General features: G+C 40.0%; 1 protein-coding gene across 1 annotated transcript in view; it reads right to left on the bottom strand.

Annotated features, from left to right (window-relative positions):
• Window positions 1-13874, bottom strand: part of acsf2 (acyl-CoA synthetase family member 2) — a 59109-nt gene extending 45235 nt beyond the window's left edge. Inside the window, exon 1 of the mRNA XM_084170548.1 lies at window positions 13463-13874. Within this exon, the coding sequence (XP_084026674.1) occupies window positions 13463-13575 (113 nt within the window). The 5' untranslated portion in view covers window positions 13576-13874. The remainder of the gene's footprint in view (window positions 1-13462) is intronic.
• Window positions 13875-14356: the final 482 nt, after the last annotated feature.

The following is a 14356-nucleotide window of genomic DNA, read 5'->3' as shown; positions in this document are numbered from 1 at the left end:
GTGATAGCTATTATAATTAAGCATTATAACAACTATCTATCATTTCAAAAGCAGAGGTGATATAGTCAAGGAATGTTAGTATATTAGGGGGAAAATATAATTCATTTGAGTAAAGTCGTTAGATCTGTTTCCAAATCAATGAATGTGGGTTTGACTCATTGACTGCCAAGTTATTTACGTTGAGCGTGTGAGATCTGTGTCCTTCAAAGCTATTTTGTGATAAATGTGGTATGTGCCAGATACTAAAAATACAGACCATTTATAATCGGAATAACGGAGGATTTACTTGTCATTCCAATAAAGCATAGATTCTGCATTACTGACTAAAATCTATATTTTCTGATTATAGTCCAATTATGGTTATGGGTTGTTTAGATTGATAGAACAGTCAGTGTTCATTTTGTGTTATAAGACTGGACAATTTAGCAGCTTGCTGATTTCGAATTGAAAGACTCACTATTCAACATGAATAGTGAGACGTTTTCGAGGTAGTCATTTTTTGCGGTGCCTAATGATTTGAAAGCTTAAACTACTGGGAATAGGGTTGGAATTTGGAATATTGAATTGAATATGGATATGAATTGAGTGTATGCGGGTCAATTATAGCCAGTGTTTGTTTTATTAATTAGAGCGTAATCAGAAAGGACAGTTACAGAAATTGAATAGCGGGCTGGCAATTGCAATGGAGCTGTGGCAATGATTTGAATTGAGAACAAAGGAAACTAATTTATGGCTCTGGTTCGCGGGTAAAAGAGAGACAGTCCAGCTAGTATGAATCGAGCTGTAAGATAGATTTCAAGTAGAAGTCTAAATAGTTGAATGGAAAACAGTTATTTGACAAATTCTAATTGTTATTACTTTATTCGATAGGTTGCTTAACACCAGTGGTGTATGCAAATAGTTGGTAAATTCTATTTGTTTTCATTACGTGAACCAGGGGATGCAAGTAGCTTTAGCTATTATGCTGATGGAATAGCACCAACTTATAGTGGGTTCTAGATTTGTTGAATAACAAACTTATATTTTAAACTAAATTAATGCAATAGGCTACAATTATAACATTATCAGAAAAAGGCACAATTTAATGCGAAACAGTTATTACATGTGTCATTGATCCAGTAACGATAGAAGAATAGTAAAGGAAAGGCAAGGGATAAAATCAAATTTAAGGAAAGAAGAAGAGTATGAAGATATATTAGGAAGAAAAATACCATTAACTGAGGGATATAAAAACATTTATCTGAGAAAGGCAACAGGAATAATGTACCTTACACCCTAATATAGACACTGAACCACACAAGAAGTAGAGATGGCAGGAACACCAGTAGCAATCATGAAGAGAAGGTTCCCAGAAAATAGTAATATTGGTATAATCTCTGACAAATGGGAAAAAAGGACCAGGAAAATAGTAACTAAATGGCCAAAGGAGGGAACATTTGATGTAACAGTGTGCGAGGAAATGGATACCCTAATAAAGAACTATAAAACAGGAGAGAAAGGGTAGAAAAGAAAGAAGAAGAGAGAGAAATCTTGAAAATGTTCTGGGAGGAAGGAAAGAGTTGGAGGGACAGCATAGCCAAAGCTAGAAGGATAATGATTGAGAGGGAGAGTGAACCAAAAAAGGCTGGTTTAACTACACCACCACCATACACAGAAGGGGGGCAGTATTCTCAGGTCACAGGTCTAGTCTCAATAACAGGGAATGTAGAGATAGAAGGAGAAAAAAGGAGGAGAACAATCACATTTAGATATAGACTGTTATAGAGGACATATGAGAAGGGATTGTACTACCAAGCCGTGGGTGCCTAGGCAACCACAACAGGTAATTGGCCCAGCTCAGCTGAAGGGGGGTAGTCTCAGACACAGGCTCCACCGGGCCCAGTGAACCTGTGAGGAGGACCAAATCAGGGTAGCTAGAGAAGCATTCATTTTGGACTAGAGGACAGGACTAACTTTTTGTAGGTTCTGGATTGATTGCACAACAATTTATATTTTTACTAAAATCAATACAGCAGGTTAAAATGATTAGAATACTGGAAAGTGGTTATGGGTTTTATGTTATAGGTGTATATTGTAGTTAATGGAACAGGATAATGTCTGTCTTGATTGGGAGTCTTTTTTCTGGGATTGATGTAAATCCCATACAGTATGAATGATGAGGGAGATGTAGGAGACCCACGTCTCAAACAACATTTTAATAGATACTTGGGATCAAATATCACTGATTCCTTACACTGAGAAATTGACTGTATTTGTGACAGGGAAAAGTATTACATTCAGTGGGGTTAAAGAATCCTTCCGAGGGTCAAAAATATTGGATTCTGAAAGGTGAAATGTAAATTGACAGTATGTATGGGTGACAGCGCAAATGAGGGTTACAAATAGTAAAATGGTGTATCCTGCTGCATTTAAACAAATCGCTGGAGGGGTTGAATTTGAGTGTTGTGGATTGTAGTAAAGTGTTATGGGCATCGGATGACGATGACACTAATGGGCGAAACCATCATCACATTAGTAAACTATTTTATAGAAGGGGGAAAGTACAACCAACGAGGCAAGAGATAGCATATTTGAGTTTGACGTCACGAAGCATGTTGGGGGTGATTGAGTGGTAGCAGTGCGGCTAGGGAAAAGCCTAGGGGTTTAAATCTTATGGGATTTTATTTCGTTTTATGTGCACTGGATTGTGGAATTCACCGGGGAAGGGAGCAGTCACAAGTGATGTTCTTGGGGGTTGTCTGAAAGGGGGGATGAGGAGATGTGGGAATAGAGAGTGAGAATTTTGAATTTAAATAGTTTGGACTGATTAAGAGGTATCAAAATGGAAACTAACTGAAGGTGTACTTTTTCTTCCAGGAAAAAGGGGGGAGTGATTTTCTATTTTCTTTGAAATATTTTCCGAGACTATAAATAAGGCCTGGCCATTTTTTGTTTGTTTATTGTTTTACTATATGGTGTTCAAATAACCACAAACAAACCACTAAGTATGAAATGTTAGCTGTATAGGATTTTTATTTGTATTTTAGGTTTTTTCACGGGATGGAAGTAAAATATCTTAAAGGGGCAGACATGTAATTTGGGCTTTTATTTACTGAGGGATAAGTAAATACGTGTGATTTATTTTGAAATGTTTTGACGGTTGTTAATGAGTGGTATACTATTGATGGAACAATTCATTGAATGATTTCAATGACCTCTGCAAGCTGTCCTGGCTTTATAGTGTGACTTGATCACCCGCACTGTAAATCCTGGAGGCATGCTGAATTGGGGGTTGGTTATAATAAGGAATTGTGAAGAAGTATATAATTTGGCATTCATCCTATATATAATTCCAAACAGGACAAGGATGAAGTGAGAGAGTTAGTCTTGAAGGACAGATATCCTTGAATAATGTTATCGAATGCAATTGGGTTAAGATATCATCAAGGGTTGTCATTTTAAGTTCAGTTATTATTTTTGGTTTAACAAGCAATATTGTTGTTTTGTTTTTTGAACACATGAATCACGATGTGATGCATGTGTTCAAAGGGGGGGAAGTTGTTAACGATTTTAATGTTTTTTGGGGACTTTTGGGTTTTACAGGGGTTTTCATGTTTTTTAATGTTTTTAATGTTTTTTATGTTTTTGTGGTAAGATATGCAAATTGTATTAAGGATATGAGCAGTAGTAATAATGTGTTATGGGTTAGGTTAAATCTTTTTTGTTTTTGGTCTGTCTATGAAATGAGTGGACTACAACGAGCTGGAAGGAGGTGCGCATCATAATCTCAAGGCTTCTCTTGACGGATGAGAGGACATAAGTAGCATACTGTGTCTCACCTAACCTAACAATGTTCTTAAGATTTTTTCCCATGGGTGAAGGGAACTCTGCCCAACGGAGTAGGAGAATTGGATTATTTTCTGCGCCCTGGAGACTATGTGATGGTAAAAGACTACGGAAGAAAGAGTTGGAAAGACCCTATGTGGAGGGGCCTGTACCAGGTGTTGTTGGCTACCTCAATGATGGTAAAAGTGGCAGAGACAGATACTTAGATCCATGTTTCCCACTATAGGAGTGTTCCAACCCCAGGAGAGGAAGATGGCCCCGCCATTGGGTAGCATTGTTGTCTTTTGTGTGTGTCTGTGCTTGTGTGTCCTTGCAGCAGTAACTCCGAGCTTCCCTATGGGTAGGTTGATAGAAGGACACTCTTTGCAGACCGATGTCGATAGATTGAGAGGGACTCTGGCTGATCCGGAGACCCTAGTGACGGAAGAAGGTTAACAGCTAAAGTGACCATACATCGTCGTCCAGGTTACACCAACGGTGGTACGGATAGAGGGGAGCGTGACCTGGTATCATCTAAACCATTGTACCAGAGTGAGGGAACCGAGGACTGAGAGATGAGAGAGCTGAGGACGCTGGCGAAAATCAGATGGGGGAGGATGGCAATTACTGATGAGCTACATGTTCTTGCTGATTCCCTCGGCGGAGGGGCGGACCTTCAAGACTTGAGACCTTCGAGATATCCCAGACATTCAAGACGCACCAGATATCCCCATCATTGATTTCTCTGCACTTGACTAGTTCCCTGAGAATAAGGGGAATGGGGTACTGATAATAGTAAAGAGCAGAAGAACAAGACATAGAAGGGATATAGACAGGATTAAAATGTATATTCCTGCACAGGCAGGAACCATAACTAAAATACAGGAAGGGATCACTATTAAAATACAAGGGGTAACTGGTTATTGGGGTGGGAGGAACCAGCACAAGGATTATGGGGAAATCACATGGGGTAACGGTGACCTTAAAATATTAAAAGAGAAAGACAGATGGATCATAGACATAAGGATAACAGTTCAAGACTTAGATAAACAATTTGATGTAGTACTTAGTGTTAGAGTTCCAGGGGGAAGTGTTGGTGGAGTAGTTATTCCTTGGGAAAGTGCACTAAACCATGTATATGTTAGAGTTATACCAAATGCAGAAGAAAGGGAATGGAAGGAGCCGTTAAACAATGATTGGTATAGATGAGTACAATGTATTACATTAAAATGAAATAAGGAAAATAGTCTAATATGCACCACATCTCCGTTTAAAGAATTAACAGTAGTTCAAAATCTTCACAGTTACCAGGACTGTGTATGATTCAATCACAACTTTTGTCATATTTAGGAAACCCTAAATATAAACAATTGTATAATCACCCAGGATGGGGAGAGAAGGGTAAGCAATTAGTTGTTAGAATAGGAACAAGGAAAAGGGAAACACCAGAGTAATGTCAAATAGACTATGAGCAAATTATATAGGAGTGGTACAATAAAACAATTGGGTTATAGAAGTTGGAAGAATTCAAGGGAGAATGTGAAATTATGTGGCATTTATACAGATAGCCTTTGGAATGCAGGGACCCCTCAAGGAAAAATCAGGCAGCAGGATAATGTATTAGAAATTGGTATTAAGAATGAGTGGTGAAATATAATGATTTGTCATATAGTCAATGTTAATAGGAATGTTTTGGATTGGAAATTAACTCAACTAAACTGTTATGATTTGTCCTTTCTTGAGGTTGCTGCGGATGGTGTCTTAATGCAAAACAGAGATAATTCGATCCAGAACGGTGTGAACCTCAATAAAAACAAAAAACCCTCTACCCTGCTGAAGAGGAGCAACAAAGGCGTTGAAGACATTCCTGTCCAGCACCACCTCTACCAGGAGACCTGAATCAGAACCAGCATCAAATCAAAGCAATAAATTGCCTTCTCTTTTATGCCTTTTCTCTCAAGAAGGTGACAGGAGTACATGTGGAGTGAGCAGGAAGAGAGATCTATTCAAATACAACATTTCTCATAGTTTGGGTATACTGGTTGGCAAAATGGACAAAACAGAATGAAGGTGGAGGTGGGGCGGCTCAGGTGTGACATTGGAATTGGGACATTGCCATGGGCAATCCAAGATGAACTATGAAGCTATCTGAAGAACATAATGAGGACGCCAGAAGATTGAGTGCCGGTAGAGGAAGGGAGTGTTAGTTGAGGTAGTATGTTGAATTGAGGAGGTATTATACACTGCTAAATGTATAGTAATTTAGACTAGGAATGCATTAAGATACTGATCTGTTGTAATTCTCGTTATGAGGAAGGTAATGCTAGAATTATGATAATATAACTATACAGTATGCCAGTGTCAGTATGTGCCAAGGTGAGAGTTTTAACTTTGAATGATGGAACCAAGGTGACTAAGAATTGTAATTCTAAATTTGTTTTGGGTAATTAATTTGAGTATGATTATGAATTGTAAGCTGACTGATTGATCTGAATGAAGTTGTGAGTTAAAGATATTGATATTATTCTTAAACATGTCCTAGGTAGTATGGCTAAAACAACGCTACGTTAGTTTTAATGTGTTAGGATACTAACACTTATATTGGAATTGGTTTAAGTAGAAATATTAATATTGTTCATTATGAGTATAACTTTGAATGCAAAGATGGTGTTTGATAGCATAAACATAATATACTTTGTAAGGTTATGGGATTAGTAATCCCATGAGGGGGGATATGTGGTGAATTATTATTAATGAACTGTAGAGTTTAATGGACTATGAGGTAGAACTGGGTTAATCAAGAGCATAGAGTTAGATTTCTTTGTTACTGGGCCAGGAATTGAATTGGGTCATTTCACTGTGTGTGTGGGGTTTGTTGAAAATCGAATAAAGTAATATCTTGGTGCAACAAAAACTCTGTGAGACCTTATTTGTAATAAAGTATAGTGGTTATTTTCCACAACATAAGGCGATCGTTACTCTGCGGCCTAATCCTGCCTTCCTACCAAAGGTCCTACCCCAAGGTCACGTGAACAGGGAAATGGTGCTAACAGCCTTGTCCACATCCATGCCCCCTGGGGCTCGTGATTTTGATGTACGCGCTCTGTGTCCTGTGAGATCCCTAAACGCGGACTCAGGCGATCCGTCGCTCTGATCAGCGGTTTGTGTGCTTTGGAGAGTACAGGATAAGCCTCTCTGAAAACAACAGTTGTCATTGGATTGTAGACGCTATCCTGCAAGCATATACCCTTGCTGACCGCCCAGCCCCATCCTCTGTGGTAGCGCACTCACCCAGGGGAGTCCCCCTCTCTGACATACAGTTGAAGTCGGAAGTTTACATACACTTAGGTTGGAGTCATTAAAACTTGTTTTTTAACCACTCCACATATTTCTTGTTAACAAACTATAGTTTTGGCAAGTCTGTTAGGACATCTACTTTGTACAAGTCATTTTTTCAACAATTGTTTACAGACAGATTATTTCACTTATAATTCACTGTATCACAATTCCAGTGGGTCAGAAGTTTACATACTCTAAGTTGACTGTGCCTTTAAACAGCTTGGAAAATTCCAGAAAATGATGTCATGGCTTTAGAAGCTTCTGATAGGCTAATTTACATCATTTGAGTCAATTGGAGGTGTACCTGTGGATGTATTTCAAGGCCTACCTTCAAACTCAGTGCTTCTTTGCTTGACATCATGGGAAAATCAAAAGAAATCACCCAAGACCTCCGAAAATAAATTGTAGACCTCCACAAGTCTGGTTCATCCTGAAGGTACCACGTTCATCTGTACAAACAATAGTACGCAAGTATAAACACCATGGGACCACGTAGCCGTCATTCCGCTCAGGAAGGAGACACGTTCTGTCTCCTAGAGATGAACGTACTTTGGTGCGAAAAGTGCAAATCAATCCCAGAACAGCAGCAAAGGACCTTGTGAAGATCCTGGAGGAAACAGGTACAAAAGTATCTATATCCACAGTAAAACAAGTCGTATATCGACATAACCTGAAAGGCCGCTCAGCAAGGAAGAAGCCACTGCTCCAAAACCACCATAAAAAAGCCAACTATGGTTTGCAACTGCACATGGGGACAAAGATCGTACCTTTTGGAGAAATGTCCTCTGGTCTGATGAAACAAAAATAGAACTGTTTGGCCATAATGACCATCGTTATGTTTGGAGGAAAAAGGGGAAGGATTGCAAGCCGAAGAACACCATCCCAAACATGAAGCACGTAGGTGGCAGCATCATGCTGTGGGGGTGCTTTGCTGCAGGAGGGACTGGTGCACTTCACAAAAAAATGGCATCACGAGGAAGGAAAATTATGTGGATATATTGAAGCAACATCTCAAGACATCAGTCAGGAAGTTAAAGCTTGGTCGCAAATGGGTCTTCCAAATGGACAATGACCCCAAGCATATTTCCAAAGTTGTGGGAAAATGGCTTAAGGACAACAAAGTCAAGGTATTGGAGTGGCCATCACAAAGCCCTAACCTCAATCCTAATGAAAATGTGTGGGCAGTACTGAAAAAGTGTGTGTGAGCAAGGAGGCCTACAAACCTGACTCAGTTACACCAGCTCTGTCAGGAGGAATGGGCCAAAATTCACCCAACTTATTGTGGGAAGCTTGTGGAAGGCTACCCGAAACGTTTGACACAAGTTAAACAATTTAAAGGCAATGCTACCAAATATTAATTGAGTGTATGTAAACTTCTGACCCATTGTGAATGTGATGAAAGAAATAAAAGCTGAAATAAATCATTCTCTCTACTATTATTCTGACATTTCACATTCTTAAAATAAAGTGGTGATCCTAGCTGACCTAAGACAGGGAATGTTTACTAGGATTAAAATGTCAGGAATTGTGAAAAACTGAGTGTAAATGTATTTGGCTAAGGTGTATGTAAACTTCCGACTTCAACTGTATGTGCGGCTGCCAGCTGGGCGTCCCCCAGTACATTTGCAAGGTTTTACCGGGTTAATGTGGCTGACCCTCACAGTGTGTACTCAGCTGTGCTTGGTGCTACCCTTCCCTCCCAACAGTAACCTGTGGTTGGGCCGGGTACTGCCTCGAAAACCTATGGTGATGTGTTGCTCTAGGCTGTGCCCTACGGGAACCGACTTACTCTCGTATGGTCATCCCAATGAGTGACTAGCATAGTCCCTCAAGCGAAATAGAACGAAGGTTACTCACGTTGAGTGACTAGCATAGTCCCTAGCTCATAGAACCGTGTTTGTAACCTTCGTTTTCTGAAGAGTTGTGGGCTGATGACATCGGCCACTGTATGTGCTTTCCGTAGCTTCGAGTCCAGACCAACCTCGACTCAGTGGTAGACATAACATAGTAAAAGTGACAATCAAATTCGTATGATATGTTACATTTCGTATGGTATGTATTAATTTGTGGATGTCCATCATCTATTTCATACTACGATATGTTACAAACTGCAATTCGTACAATATGTTATGAATTTGCTAAATGTATATGTTTACGAATTCCAATTTGTTGTGGCTAACGTTAGCTAGGGTTAAGGTTAGGTTAAAGGTTTAAGGTTTGGGTTAGCTAACATGCTAAGTAGTTGCAAAGTAGCTAAAAAGTAGTAAGTAGTCGCAAAGTTTCTAATTAGCAAAAATTATAACGTTTTCAGTGATGACATTCGAACACGCAACCTTGCTAGATGTTCGCGTTATTCATGCTAAGTAGTAGCTAAAAAGTAGTAAGTAGTTGCAAAGATGCTAAAGTTGTCCATGATGAGAGTCAAACACAAGTGGTTGCAAAAATGATAAAGTTGTCCGTGATGAGATTCGAACATTCAACCTTTGGGTTGCTAGACGTTCGCATTATACAACCACCCCAACCAACCACCCTGCTTTCATTTTTGCCTTAAGTAATCTTCGGTCTTATGTCATCATACCAAATATATCATACTAATTTGTGTCCCAGATCGCATTGAAAAGACACGTCTAGATGCACAAAAGTCGCTTGGTGGTCTGATTGTGTTCAGATCTGGCTGACCACTTCAGGAAGTGGTCAGGGATGCATTGTGTACGGATTTCTCCTCAGTCTGGACGCAATCAGGCTACGGAAAGTGCACACAGTGGGCGACATTGTCAGCACTCGTCGCACAAGTCTCCAGAAAACGTGTGTTTTGGGACCGAGAGGCACCTTTTCATTATAACGTTGGAGGAAATATGTTCCTTGTGTGTGAGGACAGTGTTTGCTGGCCTCATAAATGCTAGACAGCAAGCTAATATTTTGAAAAAGGAATAATTTTTCTATCATTTAGCAGATGCTCTTATCCAGTGCATACATTTTTTCGTACTGGTCCCCCGTGGGAATCGAACCCACAACCCTGGCGTTGCAAGCGCAATGCTCTACCAACTGAGCAACCCTTTTGCAATCCGTTTAGCATTGCTTGCTAGCTTGCAGGTTAGCTGGCTAGTTAGCTACAGCAGTTAGCTACTGCCATCAGTTGTTGTGTTATCATATTTTGCCTATTCCACCGTTTGTAGAATGCATACTGGCATTTGAATATAGTGCGGGAAAAGGTAATCCAGACACACTGTGGACACGGTAGACACATTTAAATGTAGGTGTAGATGCACGACGTGTTCAGAATTCCATGATCAGAACTCAATGATCAGAATACTAAAGATGCATGAACTGTCAAGTCTAGACACGGCCTATGTTATTTCTAGTCTTTGAGACCAGGCTGCCCAGGAGAAATCCGCACACTCAGCCAGATCTGAACACATTCCGACCACCTTGCGACTTCTGTGCATGTAGACCTGTCTCTTCAATGCGATGTTCATATTCTTATAGCAGAAGTCGCATCTAAGTGTCGACACAGCTTACAGTGCATTCGGAAAGTATTCAGACCCCTTCCCTTTTTCCACATCTTGGTACATTACAGCCTTACTGTAAAATTGATAATAAATAAATAAAAATCTCATGAATCTACACACAATACCCCATAATGACAAAGCAAAAACAGGTTTTTAGAAATGTTTGCAAATGTATTACTAATAAAAAACAGAAATACCTTATTTACATAAGTATTCAGACCCTTTGCTATGAGACTCGAAATCGAGCTCAGGTGCATCTTGTTTCCATTGATCATCCTTGAGATGTTTCTACAACTTGATTGGATTCCACCTGTGGTAAATTAAATTGATTGGACATGATTTGGAAAGGAACACACTTGTCTATATAAGGCCCCACAGTTGACAGTGCATGTCAGAGCAAAAACCAAGCCATGAGGTCGAAGGAATTGTCCGTATAGCTCCGAGACAGGATTGTGTCGAGGCACAGATCTGGGGAAGGGTACCAAAATATTTTTGCAGCATTGAAGGTCCCCAAGAACACAGTGGCCTCCATCATTCTTAAATGGAAGAAGTTTGGAACCACCAAGACTCTTCCTAGAGCTGGCCGCCCGGCCAAACTGAGCAGTCGGGGGAGAAGGGCCTTGGTCAGGGAGGTGACCAAGAACCTGATGGTCACTGTGACAGAGCTCCAGAGATTCTCTGTGGAGATGGGAGAACCTTCCAGAAGGACAACCATCTCTGCAGCACTCCATCAATCAGGCCTTTATGGTAGAGTGGCCAGATGGAAGCCACTCCTCAGAAAAAAGTCACATGACAGCCCGCTTGGAGTTTGCCAAAAGGCACCTAAAGGACTCTCAGACCATGAGATTCTCTGGTCTGATGAAACCAAGATTGAACTCTTTGGCCTGAATGCCAAGCGTTGTGTCTGGAGGAAACCTTGCACCATTCCTACGGTGAAGCATGGTTGTGGCTGCATCATGCTGTGGGGATGTTTTTCAGCGGCAGGGACTGGGACTCTAGTCAGGTTGAGGGGCAGATGAACGGAGAAAAGTACAGAGAGATCCTTGATGAAAACCAGCTCCATAGCGCTCAGGACCTCAGACTGGGGTGAAGGTTCACCTTCCAACAGGACAACGACCCTAAGCACACAGCCAAGACAACGCAGGAGTGGCTTCGGGACAAGTCTCTGAATGTCCTTCAGTGGCCCAGCCAGAGCCCCGACTTGAACCCGATCAAACATCTCTGGAGATACCTGAAAATAGCTGTGCAGCAATGCTCCCCATCCAACCTGACAGAGCTTGAGAGGATCTGCGGAGAAAAATGGGAGAAACTCCCCAAATACAGATGTGCCAAGCTTGTAGCATCATACCCAATAGGATTTGAGGCTGTAATCGCTGCCAGAGGTACTTCAACAAAGTACTGAGTAAAGAAGTGTCTGAACACTTATGTAAATGTAATATTTTTCCAAATGCACCATATACCCGTAGTCTGCGCTCCAGCAGGTATATCTCACTGGTTATCCCCAAAGCCAACACCTCCTTTGGCCGCAATTCCTTCCAGTTCTCTGCTGCCAATGACTGGAACAAATTGCAAAAATCTCTGAAGCTGGAGACACTTATCTCCCTCACTAACTTTAAGCATCAGTTGTCAGAGCACCTTACCGATCACTGCACCTGTACACAGCCCATCTGAAATTAGCCCGCCCAACTACCTCATCCCTATATTGTTATTTATTTTGCTCATTTATAAAAAATAAATAATAATATGCCATTTAGCAGACGCTTTTATCCAAAGCGACTTACAGTCATGCGTGCATACATTTTTTTTTGTGTATGGGTGGTCCCGGGGATCGAACCCACTACCTTGGCGTTACAAGCGCCGTGCTCTACCAGCTGAGCTACAGAGGACCACATTTGTACCCCAGTATCTCTATTTGCACATCATCTCTTGCACATCTATCATTCCAGTGTTAATACTAATTGTAATTATTTTGCACTATAGCCCATTTATTGCCTTACCTCCATAACTTGCTACATTTGCACACACTGTATATATATGTATTTCTGTTGTATTTTTGACTTTGTTTTGTTTTACCCCATATGTAACTCTGTGTTGTTGTTTTTATCGCACTGCTTTGCTTTATCTTGGCCAGGTCGCAGTTGTAAATGAGAACTTGTTCTCAACTGGTTTACCTGGTTAAATAAAGGTGAAATAAAAAATACATAAATAAATACTAGGCAGCTACCTCAGCTGAAACATGATACTCTTCCCTTTTGAGATCTGCTTAAAATAATTTCTGAGCTAGCCTGAGGAAATCCCCCACCATATCCAATAGCAGCAAAGGTTTATCTACAACCTATTCTAAAATAACCATTTAAGATGAAAGAGCAAAGAGACAAATATTAGACGTTGGAAGATACACAAAATGTAATAAGTCGACAATAATTAATGATCTGTGATTGTGCAATAGACCACACATAGGCATATAGTCACTCGATGTTGTGTTGGGGGGATTCTTGGAACTTCTGCGGCGCAAATACTTTTGGTGTCTCCAGAGAGTAAATCAAAAGCATTAATCAGTTTGTATACGTTGTATACACTCACTAAGGCAATTTTGCGCACACTTTAAGTGTGAAAAGTGACATCAATATTTTTTCCCAGTTGCATATAGGGGTTGTTTTTCACAGCAGCTGGAACACCGAATGATAATATGCATTGTAACAAGTAGTGGCAATTTATTTAGAGTTTATTTCCCATGATGTTACCAATTTTCGCATAGGCCTATAACAATCATATTGATTACGAGTCACGTTCTCTGCATTGCTACTCACCAACTGCTTTGTGAAGGAAAAGTTGTCCTTGGTTTTTGCAAAACTTTCACTGGCTTGGAAAAAAATACATTCGACCGAAGAGGCTGAGAGCCAAACGCAATCCTCGAAAACATATCTAAGAAATCCTTCAAAATCAGTTTATACAATATTAAAAATCAAACGATAGGCTGCAGTTAACCGACCCTAGTAATAATGATGCACCATCGAGTTAAGAAAATTCCTTCAGCAGTTATATAGCAAGTCCCATTGCACCAACCTATCCTAAAAGAGGTAGAAAACGTATGTTGTTTGACACTGATTGGTCGGTTTGGAATGCCTTCCCGTCATATATAATATCACCTTAAAATGACAGTTTAACAAACCGGTTTGTTGAGATGACAGATTTTGTTACATAAATTACAGTAGATGAACTTTGAACCCAGGTTTAATGTTAACCTTTACGCTTCACTGACCTGCAGGGAACACACATTTACAGGGTGTAACCAGTTTCTATTCTTTGCTCTCTTTGGTGTAGCAAGCAAGCATTTTGGGCTTGAAAAACACCCATACAAATGTTTTTTTCAGTAAACACGTTTGATCCGTGTACCGTTCGTTCAATCAATTTCAGAATTTAAACAACTACGACAGATAATAATTTCGACTGCATTAAATAATGTTTCTTATGTTATCCACAAGACTTAATTACTTAATATGGACGGTGTGGGCTTAGAGGAGGATAAGTGTGCTAGCTGTTTTCTTATTTTTTTTTGTAATTGTATTTTTATTAGAATGTTATTTTATTTTAACAGGGGTTACATAGACAACCAACCAGACTGAGTACAATAAAAGGAATAAGGATACAGAAAAACATTATACAAAATGGCAGTCATAAAATGGAGAGAAAAAACAAAATAT

The sequence above is a fragment of the Coregonus lavaretus genome (assembly GCF_964263955.1).
Source record: "Coregonus lavaretus genome assembly, chromosome: 1".
Taxonomy (NCBI): domain Eukaryota; kingdom Metazoa; phylum Chordata; class Actinopteri; order Salmoniformes; family Salmonidae; genus Coregonus; species Coregonus lavaretus.
The sequence above is the reverse complement of the archived record's forward strand: the minus strand, read 5'-3'. Positions and strand labels throughout refer to the sequence as shown.